The following is a 23,121-nucleotide window of genomic DNA, read 5'->3' on the forward strand; positions in this document are numbered from 1 at the left end:
CGGCACTACCAATAGAAATATAAGCCACTTGTATAATTTAAAATTTTCTAGGAGCCACATTTTTAAAAAAGTAAAAAGAGGCCTGAAGTTGTGGCTTACGTCTATAATCCCGGCATTTTGGGAGGGCAAGGCAGGTGGACTGCTTGAGGCCGGGAGTTCCAAGGCTGCAGTGAGCTGTGCTTGCACCATTGCACTTCAGCCTGGGCGATGGAGGGAGAGACCCTGTCTCTTTAAAAAGAAAAAAGTACAAAGCAACAGTAAAATTAAATTTAAAATATATTTTATTTTACCTGGTGTTTCCAAAACTTATTTCAATTTATAATAAAAAAAATTATTGAAATATTTTACGTTTTTTGTTGCTAAGTCCTTAATCTTCTTTTTTCCATTTATAGTACATCTTAATTCTGTGTACCTACATTTCAAGTATTCAGTAGCCACATATGACTGTTGGTGACTGCATCAGACAGTGAAAGTCTGGAGTATAGTAGGGGCTCAGTAGATGTTTGTTGAATGAATGAAGGAGAGGAAGATGAGTTGGTTGTTAAAGGTTGTGTGTAGAATCGAGGAAGGGTTTTGTTCTCACAGTGAGGCAGGAGCATATTTTTATGTTTAAGACAGAACTAGGAGAGAGAGAGGAGGAGGTAATAGGAGTCAGCACTGACTGATGGTGGAAAGCCTGAGCAGATGATTGGTCCAGGGGTCTGTAGCCAGGTAGATGGGAGGACAGACGCCTTGCTAGTTACTGCCCTGAAGGATAATCCCTGAAGGGTAATCTTCAGTTACATTTTAAGATACTCAACTCCAGTTTGTTTGGCATAAACTTCTAATTGAAATGTATTGTAACTCTTCCTTCCCCACATTTTAGGTGCTGGTTAATTGAGGGTCATTTTTAAAGTCTTGAGGTGTTTCCCTAGAGACTTAACAAACAAAAGGAAAAGAAAAGTCTCTTTTTTTACGTAAAAATTAGGAAAAGTCTTATTGGTGTATCTTAACATCTTTACTTTGGTGTATCACTCAGCTAGAAAAATAAGTACTTTCTATAGTAAAAATTAACTTATTGAATCTGATTTTTAACATTATCATTATATTTGGAGTTGTATACATTATATATTTTGCAGTCAACATAAAATAAGGTTATTTCCCCACAGTCGTCCCTCAATGTTTACATACTTGACTCCTTAATCTCCTACATAGTCTTTCATATTGAGATATAGTCTCCTTTTTTTTTTTTTTTTTTTTTGAGACAAGGTCTCACTCTGTTGCCCAGGCTGTAGTGCAGTAGTGTGATCACAGCTCACTGCAGCCTCAACCTCCTGGTCTCAAACGATTCTCCCACCTCAGCCTCCCAAATAGCTGGGACTATAGGCATGTGCTACCATGCCCGGCTGATTTTTAATGTTTTTGTAGAGATGGGACCTCCCTGTGTTGCTCAGGTTGGTCTTTTAACTCCTGGGCTCCTGAGCCATCCTTCTGCCTCGACCTCCCAAAGTGCGGGATTGTACATGTGAGCCACCGCACCTGATCTCCGTTACTTTGAGTAACAAAATCCTATTTGAGGTTGACACATAGACATGGGGCACCCTCTGTGTCAATAGTAGTTTTGGATGCTTATGGAGGTCACTTGATGGAATGAGTCTAAAAAGTGAAGCAATAAAATGTAACAGATATTTTAGGTTATGACCTCACATTTTCAGGTAATGGTATTCTAAATCTTTGGAAAGATCATTTTAAAAAGTATTGTTGTAAGTGAAAATAATTAACATACCTATTGGGTTAGTGGAAAACACCACCTTTCTAATGTTAAAAAATTTTATCTCATTGTTACTTGACATAAAATATCCAGTTATAGTATTTTACAGGGATTCAATAAGTGTATCTAAAACAACTTAGAACTTAAGATTATGTGCTGCAGAAAACCAGATGACTTAAACAGGATTTAATGACGACAAAGACGCTGATGTTAAAGATGGAGTGCGCTTTCTACTATATTGAGAGGGGCACCTCATACAGACAGAGATTTTGATAAGTGAGATTGATCTTATCTCTTTGCTTTTGGGACAGCTTTGTATTCCTGAGTGTGGTATGCTCAGCCAGATGTGATAATGTCAAAGCCGGAAGTGACTGGAGAGATGGTTATTCAGGGGTGGTCACCTTTTGTTTTTCTGCCCCAGCATACTTGAGCAGGTTAGGTTACATTCTGGCAAAAAACAGGCTCCCAGGACAATTCTTGGGAGATGGGGGAGGGAGAGAGTGGTGTATATATTTTGAAGAGACCTTAACTACACAGTGATTCTACCCGTGTGTGTGAGGGGCAGGACTGTTTGAACAGACGGCATGTCTTTTTCCAGTGTCATGGAGTTAACCTTAGAGCTGGGACCGGAACCCTGGACTTGCTTCTTGTGCCAGTTTTAATTTTCTCAGTCACACCCTTTTCTTTCCTTTTATTGTTTTTGTACCCTTTTTTTCTATTTTCAATAGAATTTTAAATGTCATATGCTTAATAAATGAAAACTGCTGATATAAATCAAGAAGCAGTCTTTAAATTTTAAATGATGGTACATTTATGGGGACATTATCAACTAATTTAGTTCCTTTTTCTGACTTTTGAAGTCACCTCTTTTTTCCAAATCACCGTGGCTTGGAACCGCTGAGTCATTCTTGAATCCAGCTGTCTCTTATCTGTCGTTTATATTGAAACAGATTTTAAAGTCCTGTCAGTCTGCTCTCAAATTGTCTCTTCATGCATCTCCTTCCTTTCCTTTCATGACATTTCCCTCAAAGGCTCTCACCGTCCCATGCTTGGACTGGTGCAGTAAGCAACTGATAGATCTCTATTTGTGGTTCCTCCTGCTTCCAGTCCACTTTACACATTCGTTCTGTCATTTAGCATTTGCCATTTGCCAGGTACCATTTTAGACATTAACTCTTTACTGTTCTTAATACCTTGAGGTTTAAGTACTGTTATAAACCCATTCTGCAGATGGAAAGGGAGCCATGGATTTAATTGATTTACCCAAAGTGACACAGAAGTTGGTAGCTAGCTAGTAAATGGCAAAATTGAATCCAGACTCCTTATGTTGTTAATTGCTATAGCTAAACATGAAACTGGAGTTGTGCCACTCCTTGCACACTTTTATCTGGCACTCTCTTAGGCTGTTTTACAAAATCCCATGTTTTAGCTTGCCATTCTTTTGGCCCAGCCTGCCTTTCTAGCCTTAACTTACCCCTCTGTCTATATTCTACTTTCTAGCCAAATGTGAGGTGACGTTTAAGCTGCTACTTGAAAGAGAAGTGGGAGTTAGGCAGAGCAGTAAGGGAATGTTTGGGAAAGAGTGAAGGGTGTACTTGAGAGAGTGTGGCGGTCCCTTGGAGGAGCTGGAGCCTAGAGGTGCCCCACGAGAACAACATAGGAAGCTGCAGGTGGAGGTGGGTGCCCCGTTGTAGAACGCTTTCTGGTTGTCTTCCACAGGACATTTTTGGGAGCTATGCACAAGATTCATGGCTACCATGTTGCAAACTTTAAGTTCATTTTTCCTGGACCTCCTTATTTAATTCCCCTCTCTCTTGGTCCAGTCACCCCTTTGCCAGTGTTCACGGATGGTGAGAGCAGGCTGTTTGGAAAGAACGTCCTCAAGCAGGGTGCTGTTTCCTAACCCTGTGTCTCTTTCCCCTCTGAGATGAGTTTCATTCACTCACAGGTGTTCAACAATCTTGTCTTTTATGGGGAGTTTCTAATGTGTTTTGAGCACTTTCCCACCCCTCCTATCTTGGAGGCATGGTTCAAGTGGAAAAGGGCAAGGGCGCACCTGCTTCTGGCCTTCCCACCTCAGCCACCATGCTTAGGGCTGCGGTGGAGTGCTTGACCTCTTTCTGTGTACAATGCAATGCATGTTGGAATAATGCCACTTAATGCATAGGGCTTTTGTGGGGGTAAGGGCATACTGGAACAGGTTGGCATAGATTAAGAGTTCAGTGAATGTTGTCACTACTTCTTACTACTTTTTAATTGTGAAAAACTGACAATTTCTCTAATAAAGGGTCATAGAAACCTGCTTTATCCATACTGTTATTATTGAGAATACCTTCTGGTTTGGAAAAATTTGCTTGAGAGGTAAAAAGAAAGTTAATTGATTAATTAATTTATTTATTAGAGACAGAATCTCGCTCTGCTGCTCAGGCTGGAATGCAGTAGCACAATCCTGGCTCACTGCAAACTAACTCCCAGGTTCAGGTGACTCTCTTGTCTCAGACTCCAGAGTAGCTGGGACTACAGATGCATGCCACCACACCTGGCTAATATTTGTATCCCCCCCCAAGACGGAGTCTCTGTTGCCCAGGCTGGAGTGCAGTGGCGCGATCTCGGCTCACTGCAACCTCCGCCTCCCGGGTTCAAGCTATTCTCCTGCCTCAGCCTCCCTAGCTGAGACCACAGGCATGTACCACCACTGTCGGCTAATTTTGTGTGCGTGTGTTTTTAGTAGAGGTGGGGTTTCGCCATATTGGCCAGACTAGTCTGGAACTCCTCGCCTCAAGTGATCCGCCTGCCTCAGCCTTCCAAAGTGCTGGGATTACAGGCATGAGCCACTGTGCCTGGCCTTTTGTGTTTAACTTTTTAAGTGTCTCTGGTCAGATGAATATTTTGCCTTTTGGGTATTTTTAAATGGAAAATTTCTGTAAATATTCAGTGTTTTAATTAGAATCACAAAGCCAAATGATTGCCTCATTGGATAATTTTAAGTATTATGCTGCAGTTCAATATAGGTACCAAGTACTTAACTAGACTTAAAAATATCTTGTATGTTTAACAGCTGTTTAGCTAGAACCAAAAAAGAGTGAGTCCTCTATGTGCATGCTTCTCCCCTCTTCTCCCTGGGATTGGAGAAGGAAAAAGTTAATTGTTTTTCCCCCTTGACTGCTGTTGCTGTGCCTGCTTTAGAAGAAGACAGAAGATCAGGGAAGGCAATTTTCTTTCCAAAGAAACCTTATGTGCCTGAAACTTAGTAACATCTTCAGACACTTCTTAAAATAGCCTGAGTATGGCATAGCTGAAGGTCTGAGGTGGTGGTAGGTAACCTTCTGCCTGTGTTGTATTCCTGGCCGCCTCTGTGTGTTCTGACCCTGCTGTTCTAGAGAGGAAAGCAGCTAAGCAGGCACTTTTCAACTTTTGAATGGCTTCATAGTATTTCAGCATTTACATGTGTTGTACCGTTCCCCCTCTTTTTGAGGAAAGCAGCTAAGCAGGCACTTTTCAACTTTTGAATGGCTTCATAGTATTTCAGCATTTACATGTGTTGTACCGTTCCCCCTCTTTTTGTACTTAGGGGTTTCTTGGAAGACAGCTGTAATATGCCTGTAAGCCCGCCAGACAAAGTTATGGTCAAGGGGGTGGTAGGGGAGGGCATCCTTGGGTAATTTACAGTGTGTGTGTGCTTACATACACATGTGTGTTTTTAAAAATTTACGTAACTAGTATTTCACTATCTTTTTGATTTTGAAAAACAATGAACTAAGTCGAACTCTAACCACCATTTATTGAAATATTTCTTTGAATGTCTAAACAGAGGCTCCAGATCGTCTTCGAGGCACAGCGTTTCCTGTCCTCTGGCAACTCTGTGTGTAATGTTTCAAACCCAAGGCATTGTACAAGGGAGAGGAGTACTTTGGGTTTACATGGTTGAGGGTGATGATGAATCCTCTCGTTTCATGTATAAGAAGACCAGCTTATTTGTTGCAGTGCCCCACTGATGCTGGGGCCGAGGCAAGCAAAACAGGATGCTTAAGTCCTAGCCTAATGCTTGTCTTATGTAGAGCAAACTGAACTTTCAAAAGTATTTCTCTTTTTACCTGTTTTTAAATGAATATGCTAAATTTGCACGGTGCAGAGGAATGTGAGATATAGAGAGCAGGCCGAGGACCATCGGGCTTCATAAAGGGCATTTTGAGCAGCTGGAGACTTATGGTTACCATGTCCAGGCTCTTCCCCTGCTGTCCTTAACTGTCCCACAGATGCCTCTGACCTGGGAAGAAGGGAGAAAAGACCTCATCTCCTCACTGAGAGTGGGAAGTAGCAGTCACTGAATGTGCTTGCCATGGGACATTACTGCCCATCAGGCTGGCAGTTCACTGTTTTGTGTGTGGAGGACTGTTTCTAATGCTCTCTGCTATTTGCTAAAGGATACACCGTCTGACAACTACTATAATAGTATGAAGGACAGCTTTAAAATCAAGACCGTCTGATAGCCTTAAGCTGTGGTCACTGTCATTTTTCTCCTCTTGAAGGACACTGGACTCTCAGGATCTGGCTTACCATCTTTGATGGACAATCATTTTATTAGCTTGCTTGAAAGAATTAATTCCTCTGTTATAATCACTGTAGTGTCATTTGGGACGACTTGAACCATTTTTGTAAAACTTGTGAAATCTTTATGTATTTATGAAAGTTAAACTTACTGAAGGCTGAATGACTGCAGTGAAAGTATGAATCCTTTAATTAAATAAGTGGTTAGCATTTATATAAGCAGTCTAATCAGAACCCCAAATATTTGCTCATTTTCTTTAGGACTAACCTGTCTGATGGAGTGATCATCACTGTCCTATGTAGATCTTGTAGAGTTTTGAAAGTAACTTTCTAGCTCACAATGGCGGTAGATTTTGTTTGTTTGTTTAATTTTTTAGGGGGCATGTTCTCAGTTTAGCCTGATTAGTTACCTGCCGAATAAATAATGCTATTCTAATACCCTGCTAGGAAGAAATTTATGTAATTGAAATTCTGATTTCTATGTAACATTCTGTTTTCGTATTGAGACATGATACTGCCTGACAGGGCTGCTTCAGCAGCTGTCATCTGGTTTGTTGTTTCTTGTGGTGTTGTCTGGATTCTGCTGGCCTAAAAGGCATTCTTCTCGGTGCCTCTGCAGGGCTGTCCAGTGAGTCATCTGAAATTAAACTTCGATCAGAAATAAGTTTGCTTTTTGTTCCCACAGAGGACTGGAGTGAGTGGGCTTGAGAATACCTGTATGCAGATTGAAACTGTATATATCCATAGATATTTGGGAGCATTAGGTCAAGTGCCAATTAAATCAGGAAGGATCCTGCAGCCATAGTCATGAAGATAAACTTTTTAAACTGCATTTGCTCAAACTTAAAACACTTCTGTGAGTATTGTGTAAACAACCATTATTTCAGTTGCTGTGTTAGATATGTTGCTTTCTTTAGCATGGATTTTTTTTCCAGTAAAGTATTAGTTTTTAATGTTTCAAAAGATTTTTTTGCAGTCATTTAAAATCAATTGTCAGTTAATCATACCTAAAATTCGGCAGATTGCATGTTTTATTTATTGCAACATGTTAAGAATCTTTCGTTTCCTGTTGACATTTAAAAATCTCCTAATGGCAGATTGATTTGTCTGTGCTCTTTTTGTATTATTAAGTCAGGCAGTAGGTACTTAGAGAGCTTCTGCTGTTTTAAGCCATGGGGAGGCAGTAGTGAACAAAAGGGGTGGGGAAGTCTTGTGGCGTTCACATCTCAGAAATGTTACTGTGCCAGGAGGGAGACTTTGGCTTCTAATCCATTGTCAGCCATTAGCCTCCAGGCAAAGTTAGAGAACCACTGGTCTTCGTTCTTTTCATTAAGTGGTTGAACTTGTCTAAAAAGGCTTAATTTCACCTCTAAACTTTGTCTTGAGACATTGTGTGTCTTTGTTTACCTGTCTTTTGTTTCCAAAGTTCCCTACACCCATTCCTAGATTTAATTAAGGGCTCAAAGACTTCTCAATACCTTGTTTTGTACTAAGTAGGGAAGAATTTTATTTAGATAGGTTTCATTACTGATTATTAATTAAAATTTATGGGGACTGTAAGAAAAACTGTTTCTCTGGAATTTTCATGACTGCCAATAACTTAGTACTAGGTGGTATCTGCTTTATTTATTTTTACTATTTAAAATATTTTATAACTTTAGGATATTAGGGAAAATATAAATTTACCCATATTATGTGTTATCCTGTGTACAATATGATAATTCATGGAATCCAGCAGCTATATGTTGGATTACTATTTTAATCTTTTCTGTCTTCCAGATGGTATTACCAAAAATAAATCCTTGGCTTCCTATTTCAGCTGTAAGAATTTGGCCTACTGTTTGAGGTGGAGAGGGTTAAGGGGCCTTTTGCTGTAGGGTTAGGAAAGATTTTCTGTGATCTGGTTGTTGAGGGTAGTACAGTTCCTAAAAAATGATATGTGCTTGTTAAATACAGAATGAATGAAAAGCACACATCTGCATATTAGTCTCAAAGTTTCAAGATGATTATTTTTGATTTTCAAATATAGTTAGTATTTCATTTTATTTAAGTTATACATTTACTTAAGTTATTTAAGTTATAATAAAATGGCAAAACCACAACTACTTTTACACCAACCGAATACTTACTTTTATTTCTCCTGTCCTTTGTGCTGTGATTGTTTTATTTATATGTAATAAACTCCACAATGTTATTTTTAGTTTGAACTGTCAGTTGGCTTTCAAAAATATTAAGAAAAAGTGTTTTTTATATTTATCTACATACATATTTACATTTCTGGTGCTCTTTATTCCTTTGTGTGAATCTCAGTTTCTATCTGGAATCATTTTCCTTCTGTGAACTTGCGTGAACATTTTTTGAGGGTGGATCTACTCTTGACAAATTCTTTCACTTTCATTGGTCTGAAAAAGTATTTTGCCTTCAGTTTTGAAGGATGTTCTCAGCGGATATAGATTTGTGGGTTAAAGGGTTGTTTTTTGTTTTTTTGTTTTTTTTTTGTTTTTTCATCATTTAAAGATGTTTTATTTTCTTCTGGCAGTGTACGTGGTTTCTGGTGAGAAAACGGTGGCTCCCCTGTATGGAAACAGGTGTTTTTGTCTCTGGCCGCTTTTACAATTTTTTTCTTCATCATTGTTTTCAGCAGTTTGGTTGAGTTGCCTCAGTGTGATTTTTGTGTGGCTTTTTCCAGTTTTTTTTTTTAACTTGTTTTCGATTTGGTTAATTTATATTGCTTTGTTTTTCCATTCACTTACCTTTTCTTCTGCAGTGTATGAACTGCTATTAGGTCCATTCAGTGAATTTTTCATTTCAGTTATTTTCTCATTTTTAGAATTTCCATTTAGTTCCTTTTTATAGATTCTATTTCTCTATTAAGATTCACTGTTCCCTTATTTTGTCCATGTTTTCCTTTATATTTTAAAACATTCATAATAGTGGTTTTGGTCTGCTAACTTCACTCTTTCTGTCGTTTCTGAGTCTTAAATGAATTTTTCCTCCTGAATACAGACCACATTTTCTTGCTTCTTGCTGTGCTAGTGAATTGGACTGGCTATGGGCATGAGGAATGCTGGCCTGTGAGTGTTTGGATTTTGTTCTCTTTAAAGAGCATTGAATGTCATCCTGGCAGGCTGTTAATTCACCTGCAGACCATCTTGATCCTTAGGTTTGTTTCAGTCTCTGTTAGAACAGGGTCCAGCCTTTACTGTAAGACCAGATTAGCCCTAGTCCTAACTGGATTTTCTGGGGTCTTTGTTGAATGTCTGTGGTGTGTATTGGGGTTTCTCCACTGTAACTGGTTTGAACACTCAATGTCTTACAGTCTTGTGTGAATGCTAGAAGTTATTCAGTTCACAGTTCCCTGGTAGTTGTTCTGTGCCTGGCTTCATGGTCCTTCTCCCAGTGCTTGTGCAGCTTAGCATTTGGCCAAAGAGTCAAGGAGAACCCTATGTATAGATTGATGGAGCGCCTTCTGTTTTTGTTACCTGCTGCACAAATTCCAGCCAATTCAGTGGCCTTGAACTCTTCCTTCTGTCTCTGCAGCACAGCGAGATTGCTGTGTTCTGTTTGGGCTCCCCCTTCCTATACTGTACCCTGGAAAGTGCCTCTAGATAGGAAACCAAGGTGATTGTAGGGCTCACCAAGATTGATTTCTTTTTTCAGTCATGACAGTTCTGCACTGCCTGTAGTCCAATGTTTGAAAACAGTTATTTCATATGTTTTGACTAGTTCTTTAGTTGTTTATGATGTGCGAGGGAGTCTGGTACCAGGTACTCTACAAAGGTCAGAAGTGGAAATCTGATAATACAAATTTCTAAAGGTAACATGTTTTTATCCATAACCCATTGTTATTAACAGTTTTAATATATAGATTCAGTTAATCTTCCATGCTGAAAAACCTGAGCTTTTATTTATGTCTTATATGAGCAATTTCATTGCGTTTCTAGACAATCGAGTATGCTGTTTTGGCTAGTAAGTTGAAAAGCTTGTGTGCGTGTGTGTGTGTTTATGCATCCTGTAGTAACATTGGCATGTGTCTGTTTATGCATCCTGTAGTAACATATATTGGCCACTAGAGGGTAATAAGAAATCAGTTCATTTGTTCTTTTTGGATCACTGTTACTAAATAGTCCTTATCATTAGACTTTTTGTATAGTTACAGTCATTGCTTACTTTCACTTTAATATATATTTATTACTATTTAATAATATATAAATAGTAATAAATATAGATTATATATTTATATATTATTAATATTTATATATTATTATAAATAATATATAAATGGCTCCTTCTGTGGAGCCAGGCACTGCACTGTGTACTTGGGTTATAAAAATGAGTAAGAGCAGTTGACTGAGCAGTAGCTGTAGCCTGTGCTATAAGACTTCTCCGCTTTTGATTCAGGAACCCCTCATTTAAAAAATACCACGTTCATCATTCCTCCCGTGCAGCCCCCTCTCTCCCTCTCTCAATGATTTCTTCACAGTCTAAATATTCCTGATGGATTCAGTCCATTCCTTTATTGCACAAATATTTATTGAATGCAGGCCATGTGCCAGGCACTGTTCTTGGTGCTGATGATAAAATGGTGAACAAAACTTACTCATGGACTTTCGCTCACTTACCCTCTTAATGTGCCTTTATTTCCGACCATCATTAGAGGTGCAATTCCTTTAACATTTTGTCTTCATTTTGCATGTGTCTTGTTGCTAGGGACCTCGTGGGTTTTTGCCCACATAAGCTTGGTTGCCCTCCTCATTTCTTAGTGGATTCTGTCTCAGAACCTCAGCCTCATAAGTTTCCACATTTAGATGCTATAATTTTAATTAAATTATTTTCATTTACTTTTTGTTCTTTAATATTGTTCTTTGCTTTAACTGTTTGTCTTTAAAATCTACTGTCAATTAATACTGTCACAGGAATGGTCCCCTGTTAGAATGTCTTACTAACAAAGACATTCAGGTTAGGTAAGAATAACATTCAGACCTAAAAGTAGGGCTATGTGTAGAGATAATGGCTTTAGATACTTATTATTTTTACTTTTTTTTTTTTTTTTAAACTTAGGGTCTTTTCTCATGCTTTTTGTATTTGCTGTTTCCTCTTTGTTTACCACTATCTTTTTGAATCTTATGTCCCTGTCTTTGAGATGTGTTGTTTATGAAATATTTCTCCGTAGAAACAATGCTGATCCATACTGGTAATATGGTCTCTAGTTATTATAGATCCTTGCTAGAGCATAGTAACTTGACTGAAGTAAGAAAACTGCTTCATTTTTCTTTTAGTAAAATACTGAATTTTTACCAAGTTTAGCAAAGTTACAGAAACATGCTTATGGTTAAAATGATCCATACAGTTCAGAAGCACGTAAAGACAGAACTCCACATGCATAATTTTCTCCAACATGCTTTTCATACTGTTTGACAGCAGTTGAAAATATTTTGGAGTTGCACTCCAAATGATGATTTTAAAGATAGCTTTGAATTATTTGTTTTCATCATTAAATTATAACATTATCTGATGTTAAAACATGTATTGTGATACATTCTTAAGCTAAGATATTATTATGCTGAGTTGAATAAAGATTATATAATATGGTAGGTAGTAGGTTGAACCATATGAAATTGCTGTTTTGTAAGCCAAAGGTGGTCAAAAATCTATCAGCAGTTTCATGTGGTTCCGCGTAATACTTTATGTGATCATCCCTGTTACAGGATGAACTGTCATTTTTTTATTAACATTTGCATTAAAATGGAAGATAGAAACTTTAGAGTAAAAACATGGTAATTTGCTTAATTATAAAATCAGATTAACTAGAAATACCCATATTATTTTGTCCCCTTGGAATCTTATCATAGGAAAGGAATGAATGAACGGATAACTTAAATACTTTTTGGTGTTGCAGGAGGAAATTAAACTTAGGTTTATTCTGAATTTCATACACAGCAATCGAGTTAAGAAAGGAGACAGTGAGCATGTGGCAAGCACACCTCGTTTATATGCCATGTTTACCAGCAGTCCCCCGGTACTGGTGGCTTAATCTTTCTTTCCTTTCACTAAATAACTGATAATGTCACTAACTAGTTATGTTAGGTGTTATAATACATAGCTACAAAGGTACCAGAAGTGAAAAACAAAGTTTTTTCTTGCTAATTCACATTCAGATCATCCACAACAAATTCCAAAAAGAACATCAGATTCTTTGTCACCTAGCATATCACCCTTATGCATGGAAATGTGTATTATTCTCTCTCAAAAAAAGTTTCAACTCTATAACTAGAAAAGTAAATCTGTTGGGGAAAAAAAGCCCTCTGTGTATTGTTTAGATAGACTATAACTTATTTTTGGATTATCCACTACTTGAATTAGTTGGAGAACAGCTTTCTTTTATTAAGGTGACCAATGCTTTTCAAAATAGTATTGACATCATCTGATGACTTGTTAGAAATGTTGACCCATCATCATCTGATGACTTGTTAGAAATGTTAGAAATGTAATCCTGGCACTTTAGGAGACCAAGGTGAGTGGATCACCTTAGGTCAGGAGTTCAAGACCAGTCTGGCCAACATGGTGAAACTCCGTCTCTACTAAAAATACAAAAATTAGCCAGGGGTGATAGCGGGTGCCTGTAATTCCAGCTACTTGGGAGGCTGAGGCAGGAGAATTGCTTGACCCCTGGAGACAAAGTTTGCAGTGAGCCAAGATTGCGCCACTGCCCTCCAGCCTGGGTAACAGAGCACAACTCTGTTTCAGAAAAAAAAGAAAAAAAAAAAAAAAAATGTTGACTCTCAAGCTCTGCTGAATCAGAACTCTCATTTTTAACAAGATTCAAAAACAATTTGCAAGCACATTAAAGTCTGAAAAGTGCTGTTACAGATTATGAATGGCATTGTCACCTCCACAAGACAGTGCTGATGTAGCCCCGTCAGTAAGTGCTTGTTGAATTTACTCAATCTAGATTCAAACAATGAAAAGTATTTCAGGAGGGTAGTGATAACAGTAATAATCAAGGAACTACCTGTTTCTTTGTAGTTCTTTCATAGCTATCTGGATGTCACAGAATTACCCATCTTTCTTTCCAGATGCGTCTTTCAGTCTGATTCTGTCCATGCTGGGTGGTCATTTGGATGTCTTGTGAATACAGTAGATATACACACAAATATGTGTATGGATGAGAGAGCAACAGAATTAAAATACAAATCAACATAGTATATGAGTTTAGGGAGTTAAATATTAGATTTTGATTAGTCAAGGATGCGTAATATTTTGTAATATTGCAACATACAAGGTAACTAACAAATAAAAATACGGGGAGATGACATAAAAAATTCCAGCAAAAGGTAAGAAAGGAAAAGGAACATAAAACAGTTGAAACAACAGTGTTCATTTATAAATACAGCTCAACCACATACTGTTTACAAGAGATAAACCTAAAATATAACAGAAGAAGGTAAAGGTAAAAAGATGGACAAAAGACATACCATACAAAAATTGATGCAGGGAAGGCTTGGTGTAGTCAGACTGGTAAGAGATAAGCAAAAAGCTTTACTGGAAATAAAGAGGGCAGTTTATGATGATAAAAGGTATTATTCATCAGGAAGGCATAACAACTCTGAATTTGTATTATCCAATGTAACACTTTAAGTAGGAGATTTTGAATACATTGTTCTTGGTAACTGATAGAACAAGATGAGACCAAAATTTTTTTTAAATACTTATATAAGACAGCATACTTAATGCAATTAAACCTTTAATGAGGCCGACCACGAAGAGAAGACCTCATTAACCAATGTTGAGGTGAAGAGGATATCACAAAAGCTTATGAGAAGATACTATAAAAACTTGATGTCAGTGCATTTGAAATTTAGATGAAGTTAGACATACTATTAGAAATCTACAACTTAACAGACACAGCGGGAAATAGAAAATCTGAATAGTCCTATTAAACATGATCCTTAATGGGAAGAGCCACCCACTAGTTTTGAAGTCTGGAATTTACAAAAGAAAAGAAAACAAAACAAAACAGAAACTACCCACAAGCAAAACTCCTGGTCCAGAAGGTTTCACCAGTGAATCTACCACACACGCACATAAAATTGTGACCAAATTGCACTCCAGAAACGGAAAAGTTTTTTTGTTTGTTTTCACAGGGTCTTGCCCTGGGCTGGAGTGCAAGTGGTACGATCATGGCTCACTGCACCCTCCTCCTCCTCCTGGGCCCAAGTGATCTTCCCACCTCAGCCTCCTGAGTGACTGGGACCATAAGCATGTGCCACCACACCCTACTAATGTGTTAATTTTTTTGTAGAGATGGGGTCTCACTAGGTTGTCTAGGCTGATCTCGAACTCTTGGGCTCAGGTGATTTTCCTACCTTGGCCTCCCAGAGTGCTGGGATTACTGGTGGGAACCACCATGCTTGGCCCGAGGAAAGTCGTTTAGCATTTCAAAAATCATATCAGTGTCATCCACCACATTAGCAGAGTAAATCAGAAAAGTCATCTCATTTCAATAGATACAGAAAAAGCATTTAATAAAAGTCAGCACCCATTCATGAGGAAAAGGTCTTAGAAAACTAGCAATAGAAGGAAACTTTGTTAATCTGGGAATAGTATTTGTTAAAAACCTGCAGCAACCATAATACTGGAGAAATGTTGAAAGCTTTCTTTCCAAGAAAGCTGAATTTCCAAGATTGAGAATATATGAGAGTAGTGTCTGTTACCTCCTTTCTAAATCATCACTGTACGAAAGATCCCAGCTACGTTACTGATGCAGGTAAATCCATCGTTGCATAAAATTCTGTTGGGCACCCCCATTCTGTAGAGATCAGTGCGGTTTCAACATCCCAACATAAGTTTGTTTTGGTGGATTTGATGGGCCTGAATCAGAAACTTACATGGAGTAGCAAAACTAACTAACTTTTTTTTTTTTTTTTAAAGAGGTGAGGTCTCTGTCATCCAGGCTGGAGCACATACAGTGGCACAATCATAGCTCACTGCAGCTGTGAAATGTTGGGCTCAGGTGATCCTCCCACCCCAGCCTCCTGTGTAACTGAAACTACAGGTGTGTGTCACCATGCCTGGCTTTTTTTTTTTTTTTTTCCTTGTAGAGATGGGGTGGTGGTGTGTTGCCCAGGCTGGTCTCAGACTCCTGGCCTCAAGTGATTTCCCACCTCGGCCTCCCAAAACCCTGGGATTACAGGCATCAGCCCCTGCGCCCGGCCTGCCAAAATGTTCTTGAAGAAGAACAATTTCCTGTTGGATGTTTAAATTTTTAAAGCTGTTGTAATTTAGTTAGTGTCCAGTTCTTGAACAGAGATCTAAGTAGGTAAGTCTGTATCCAGTAGAACAGAATAGGGAGTCCAAAACTAGATCCACGCATAAAGGAGAATGTGATTTATGATAAAGATGGGGTTACAGAGCAGTGGAGAATGTTAGTTTTTTAAATAATTGGTTAAGGATCAACTGGATGTTAATTTGGGGGGGAATGAAACTAGATTCCTATTTTACACAGAAGTCAAATGCAAATGCATTGTGCATTTAGATGTGAGAGAGAGTCCAGTGTTTCGAAGGTAGTAGATTTTTTTCGAAAAATTTCTTAGACTCCAAAAGTACAGTACTAATTGTAAAGCAAAAGTTGATAAAATTAAGAACTTTTATTCATCAAAGTATACGATTAAGAGAGTAACAAGGCAAGCTGCCTGTAACCAGTAGGGGCTTACTCATATTCAGAATATGTATTTTTTAAAATCCTAGAAATTTGTAAGAAATGGGCTTACAATTCAGTAGAAAAAACAGAAAAGCAACCTGAATGTACATTTCACGAAGTGATGTGTAAGTGGCCAGTACACATCAAAAAATGCTCATAGTCACTAATTTTGCATAGGAAAATGCAAATTAAAACCACACTGTAGTACCACAGCACAGATACACTTAGCATAATGGTTGAAATTAGACTGATGATTGCATGCTGTAGTGAAGGAGTGGAGCATGGGAATTTTTCATAAACTGCTAGTGGAAAAATTGATTGGAACAAAAAAAGACTGGAAAAACAACAGGACAGCATCTCTGTGTATACCAAACGATGCGTAACAAGAATCTTACAAGTGGCAGTGTTCATAGTAGCCCCAAACTGGAAATAATCCAGGTGTCAGTCAGTAGTGGAATGGATAAATTATCATTTGTTCATGTATTGGGGTATTGTAAAGCAATGGTAATGGACAAACTGTGGTTTATAGGATAAGATGAAGTAAACAGTTCCACTGTATTACATTAGTCTCTACTTGCCCTGCTATAAATAAATACCCAAGACTGGGTAATTTATAAAGAAAAGAGGTTTAGTTGGCTCATGGTTCTTTCTTCAGGCTGTACAGGAAACATGAAAGCCTCTGGGGAGGCCTCAGGAAAACGTTCGATCATGGCAGAAGGTGTTGGAGAAGCAGGCATGTCTTACATGGCCTGCAAAGTCAGGCAAAACGGGGAGGTGCCACACAGTTTTAAACAGCCATTTTTTGTGAGAACTCTATCACGAGAATAGCACTAAGAGGGACGATGCTAAACCATTAGAAACCACCGTCATAATCCAATAACCTCCTCCCAGGGCCCTCCTCCAATATTGGGGATTACAATTCGACATGAGATTCAGGCAGGGACACAGATCCAAACGGTATCACCTGCTCATATGAAAACATCACGCCTGTGATCTTGGCACTTTGGGAGGCCGAGACGGGTGGATCATGAGGTCAGGAGACTGAGACCATCCTGGCTAACACGGTAAAACCCCATCTCTACTAAAAATACAAAAAATCAGCCCAGCGTGGTGGCGGGTGCCTGTAGTCCCAGCTACTCTGGAGGCTGAGGCAGGAGAATGGCGTGAACCCGGGAGGCGGAGCTTGCAGTGAGCCGAGATTGCGCCACCGCACTCCAGCCTGGGCGACAGAGACTCTGTCTCAAAAATAAATAAATAAATAAAACCAAATCTGGTTTTGGAGGTCAGGATAGTAGTAACTTTTAAGGAAGAGGAAGGTGGTGTTGGTTAGAAAGGGTCATAGAGTGGTATGGTGGGTTTCTGGGATGCTGGCCATTTTTCCCCCATTTTGTGACACAGATTGATTTCATGATAGTAATTTAAGCTTTGTGCTAATGGTTTTTATGCTTTCTACAATATTGCACTAAATAAGTTTAAACATAGTATATAACAGTGACATGGATAATAAAAACAGAAGTTAACATTTTTATAAAAAGTGTTTGCTGTGTGTTACAGGTTTCATTCTGTGTGCCTGTTGGTGGTACCTCATTTAAACTTTGTAACAAGGAATAGGGTCAGTATAGTAATACCTCTGCTTCATAGGGAAACGAAGGCTTTGAATAGTTAAGAAATTTCCCAGTCACAGCCTTAGTCTTTTACTGTTTATAAGAACTTTTTATATATTAAGGACCTCAATTCTTTTTATTTATATTCCTTCCCACCTTTTTCTTTTTAATGTGCAGATTTAAAAGCCCTCATTTCCCCCATTATTTGAATTTAGATTTTCAATTTTTTGCTTTTACAAATACCAGGATAAACATGGTTGACATCTTTATCCACATCATGGATTATTGCCTTAGTATAAGTTTCTAGAAGTTCTTTTTAAAAGCGAACAAGGTTGTTCTACAGAATTGAATTGAATGAATGTGTTTTTGACTATGAATGATAAAATGTTTAGAAAAGTTAGCCATCTTTCACCAGTTATACTATCCTTTTACTTATTTAAGAAATACTAATCATGTGGATTGGGAAAGTTAAGGACCTCACTGTAATGGACAGAGAAGAGAATCTAAAGTCTGAAAGCAATGCTAGGGGCAGTAGACTTTCCAGCTTCCGCAGGGGTGGAGGACTTGAAATTTGTATTTTGGAAAGGTCACTTCAGCCATGTTATTGAGGAGATCCAGAATTGCAAATAGAATAAAGACAGAGCTATTAGGAATCTTTTTGGTAATCTTAAGTGAGATATGTTGTGTGCAGATGAAAAGGTTGTGTTTGAGTGTTCTGTTAGGAGAGGGAATGAGCAAGATTGGGCAGCTGTTGGGGAAGAACTCTTAACATGACTCCCGAAGTGTTGATTCTGATTGACTGGGTAGGAAATGGTGTCATTCCCTGTGGTGGAAAATAGAGGTGGAACTTAACGTTTGGGGAGCTTTGTTCTCTTCGTTTTGCAGAGTCTGTGCCACATTCAGTTAGAGATGGTATTCTCCACAAGATGGGCACTGGTCCCATGAGCCTTTACTGCACATTGACTGTGCATTACTCTACAGTACTTGCAGATAACATTGGGCCATTTATTAATTGGCAGAGCTGTTCTGAGTACGTCGTATGTATTAAAGCACTAAACCTTCATAACAACCTTTTCAGGTAGGTATTATTATCATTATAAGGTATTAGGTATGCATGGTCACCAGTAGCACTGGGATCTCCAACCCCAGCAGCCTGGCTTGAGAGTCTGTGTCCTTCACTGTTGGACCACCATTATTGTGTGTCTTGAAAATGGTGGAAGTCCAAAGTATTTTGCCACTGAACTACATGGTCGGTTGTGTTGTGGCTGTTTACTGGTTCATTCAGGAGGACAGGCACAAGTATTTTGAATCTAGTCATTCTTGTTGACCAAGGTTTTAGGCTTTAGTCTGTGATTACAAATAGGTTGAATTTAAGAAAAATCTTTTTTTAAATCATTTTCTTAAAAATTGCCTTTTATTAGATACCAATACTTTTATGGACCAGAGTGTTAATTTTTCATTTCTGCCGCGGATATCATGATCATGGTTCATCCTACCCGTGGGATAATTATTGGCTCTTCTTTCTTTGTGGTGAGCTTGCCAGGTCTAGATTCTCTTAGGACTGTTTGAAAGGTGCAGAGGAATCCAACAACCTTGGGTTGAGAAATTTAGTTCTGTGTTTTATGTTTGTTTTCCTGTTTCTATACCCAACCTTTGATTACCTGTGTCAGTGGAGAGCACCATAAGGTTTCACCTGGTTTGGGATGCTGGCGATGTTGTTTTCCATAAACCTGGCAGCAGGTGCAAAATAGCATCTCAGAAATATTCCTTTGAGTTGGTTTGTGAGGAGCTGGTCCATTGGAGAAGTCCCTCAATAATTAAAAGATTACTTATTTAACTTGTATTATGGTTCTTAATTGATGAAAATCTCATAGGTGAAAATGAGTCTTAAAGGTTGTTGCTGTTGCTTTACAAAAAGGTTTTCTGAAGATTTTCTCAATACAGGTTTATAATCATTTTAATCACTATTGATCTTTTATACCATTTACTACATAACTGTTGTGTTGAGTGACATATACCTGTTTATAGTGAGAAAAGTTTTTTAATATTGAATATCCTAAAGTTCTTATTTAAAGAGCTATTAGATATATCAAATGATACAAACATTAGGATATGAATATTTCCTTTAAACTTCACTTATCTTCTTGTAGGAGGAGAGACTTCAGCATGCAAACCTTCATCTGTTCGGCTTGCACCGTCATTTTCATTCCATGCTGCTGGCCTTCAGATGGCTGGACAGATGCCCCATTCACACCCGTACAGTGACCGTCGCCAGCCAAGCATAAGTGACCAGCAGGTTTCTGCCTTAGCGTATTCTGACCAGATTCAGCAACCTCTAACCAACCAGGTAAGTTCATGGAGTATCAGAAATGATGGTTGGAATGGCAGTTTATTCCTTCAGAATGTTGGAATACTAAATAGGCAAAATGCTTTAATGGTTTTCAATTTTACAAGTTTTACATGCAACATGGGATTATGGATTGAGAAAACGTGGTATTAAGAAGTTTGCATTAAAATGTGTATGGTTTTTTTTTTTTTTTTTTGCATTTTTACTTGTATTTCACTTAAACAGTCATAAACATGCCCACAGTCTCTCATTCTCTAATAGAGAGGGGGAAAGTTATTTCTGAAGAATATTAAAGGAACTTAAAGAAAAGGCTTATTTTTATGGAAAGGTGGCTAAGTTAAAGATGTTACAGGAAAGCAAGTCAGAGTCCATTACAGCAAACTTACAGAACCGAATTTGTGTTATTTTAAACTACCTTTCTACACAATTGTAAAAATAAATACAAAACTCCTTAAAATTCAAAAGAGATGTATGCAAATTAGCTGTGCTATTTATTCAATATTCAGACAGGCTATTCACCATTTTTCTATGAAGTGTATGGTGTAAATAGAATAAATGCTGAACTCTTTTGGTACACACACGCACATACACACATGCATATATATGTATGTGTGTATATTTTTAATATCGTTCTAAATTAACTGCACCGTCTACATTGATTTTGGTTTGGGGAGACTTATTAGCTGCAGTTGTGAGATAAAGTTTCTTGCCCCGCTGATATTTGATGTGTGATGAGCACTGAAAATGGCTGCTTTTCCATGGACTTAGAAATTTGGTTTGCCATTCTTTTGTTTAGTTCTTTTAATATATCGTGTGAGGATAAAAGAGTTGGGAGATTTAAAAGTATTTCTTTTCCTGGATTATTTGAAGGAATTGTATTTTCTCTAATTCAGTTATATTTATGGTTTTAATGAAAAATTGGTTACAGCGACACATCATCTTTATTAAGGGGTGTCTTGTTTGTATTAAAATGTGTTTGTAATAAAATTTTGCTAGTAGTTAGGCTGGCATAGTGTTTATACGATATATAACACGTTAATGACATTCACAGTTAAATAGTTACAATAAGATGAATTTTGGCAGGACTTAAGATTTTCTTTTATGCAGTGAATTGATTGAGTTTAGTTGTGTGTTTGAGAATTGGGACAGTTGTTCAGGATGTCCAAGTTTAGGAAGTGTTTAATTGTGTACCAGAAGAAAACTTCCTGGAAATCTAATAATAATAACATGATGATCCATTTGCACTTTGAGGAAGCCAAGTTGATTCAGGTTAATTTTCCTGCTTGTTCCAAAGCAGCCTGTCAGGCAGAGTGCTGTTTTTAATGTGTTCCACAGCTGAAAGGACTGCGCTGCTATTTGTGACTTTTCCATGTGTGTGAGCAGGCTTCCTTCTTCTTAGATACAGTGCTATTTCAGGTCTAACCTCTGGTGTCTGCAGAGGGCTAGGAAACTTCCAGTCCTTTAAAGTCATTTTTATCATTATATTATTTTAGTAAATAATTTAATTAGCAAAGCACCTATTTTTATATCCAACTAACATCTTATGTGTATTTGGATCATATAAAATAAGAGATATTTTACTTACTATTTCTGTTTTAAGCTGTGAAATACTTTTAAAGATTTATGTGATGTAAAAAGACTATATTTAAAGTAATAATACTCAGCCAAATATTTCTGCCAAAATCCAAAAATTTCTGGGCCTAATAAGGGAGTCATAGTAGAGAATACCTTTCCTGTAACTAAAGTGTAGGCTGTGTATTAAGCCTATTCATAGAACCTGGCTTCAAGGTCTTGGTCGGCTCATGGTTGACTTGGTCGGTTGTAGGATTTGAGTCAGGTCATATCTGTTCCTGGGGTGTAAAACTGGCACCTCCGACTAGAACTCCTCCACACATACAAAGTACCTTTTAGCTATAAACTTACTGTAATTTCATTATGTAATTTCCATTGTTTCTTGTTAATCATCCTACCAGATGTCTTTTGAGAAATAGAGCAAAAAGTAGGTGTAGAACAGGATGACTGATGTTTGGAATGCTGAGTTTCTGGGCTATTCTAGTTTTCACAATACCTTTCATAGTCCCTCATTTCTCCTAGTACCCTGGATATGTGTTACGGATGCTACTCAGCTTTATTAATGCTCTCAAAATAATAAAGGCAGAATACAGTGTTTCTGATTCTTCATTATATATGAAAACAGGAGGTAAATATAAATAAAATGAAATAAGTATTATAATGGAAAACAGTTTTTGAAAGGAGTCCTAGAGCTTATAGTAAAGAATCTTTTCAGGAAAAAAGTTAATTATTGTTTTAGCTCTTATAACTGATCTAAGCAGGAGTTTTGTAATCTGGGTGAAGTAAAAGGAGCCAGAGATGTGAGCGTTGAGGGCATGCTGTTTCTAGCTTCCAGAGCCAGATAGCTGAGGCAGCAGGAGGAGGTCACATCAACTTCCCTTTTATTAGGTTACTCCCCTTGCTAAAGGGGTCATTCCTGCAGCTTGGTGAGTTCCTGGGTCCTCTGAACACCATGGGCTTACTTTTTGGTTTAGAAGGTAGAAGGGAACTTGCTCTATTACTGTACATTGTCTTAACTTTGACTAGCCGAAGCAGGAAGTAGAGAAAGTGTCAGATGCTTAGTTCTGGCCTTGAGTCTTAGTATAGATGTAAAAGTAGGTATTTGGAAAAGCTACTTTCTAGTTCTGGATATGTACTGATGGCATCACAATGTTCCAAAACAAAAATTTGGTTAACATGAAATCACAATGAAAGCACAGGAGTATTACTTGCTTTGTAGACATTTATTTGTTCTTTCCATGTATTTTGAGCATCTCAATACAGGGTGTTGTTTGCATGAAATACAAACAACTTGGCCTTGTAGGCAGAGTTTGACCGGTTGTAGAAAAGGTTAGCAATGTTTTGTGAAATGCTAAGCACACAGCACACACTCATATGGAGTGCAGAAATTTGATCATGTAACTCATGTTTATATTCTGTTTTGTATATGTACTATATGTTTAAAATTGTTTTTTTAATTGTGTGTGATTTTGGTGTTTTTAAGTGAGCATCATTACTCCTGGATGTAGTCACTGATTCTTTTTTCAGATGTTTGAAATACCAGTGGAATTGTAAATTGGCAAGTTAAAAACTTAAAGACATTCACAGTTTTTTTATGTAA

The 23,121-nt window shown here is 37.8% G+C and overlaps 1 protein-coding gene across 2 annotated transcripts in view; it reads left to right on the forward strand.

The window, feature by feature from the left end:
- Positions 1-23,121, forward strand: part of DYRK1A (dual-specificity tyrosine-(Y)-phosphorylation regulated kinase 1A) — a 98,167-nt gene that overhangs the window by 37,638 nt on the left and 37,408 nt on the right. For both annotated transcript variants that reach the window (XM_011987746.1, XM_011987747.1), the window contains one exon: positions 19,753-19,949. In XM_011987746.1, coding sequence (XP_011843136.1) covers positions 19,753-19,949 — 197 coding nt within the window. The remainder of the gene's footprint in view (positions 1-19,752; positions 19,950-23,121) is intronic.

Source organism: Mandrillus leucophaeus, unplaced genomic scaffold, assembly GCF_000951045.1.
Source record: "Mandrillus leucophaeus isolate KB7577 unplaced genomic scaffold, Mleu.le_1.0 Scaffold315, whole genome shotgun sequence".
NCBI classification, from domain to species: domain Eukaryota; kingdom Metazoa; phylum Chordata; class Mammalia; order Primates; family Cercopithecidae; genus Mandrillus; species Mandrillus leucophaeus.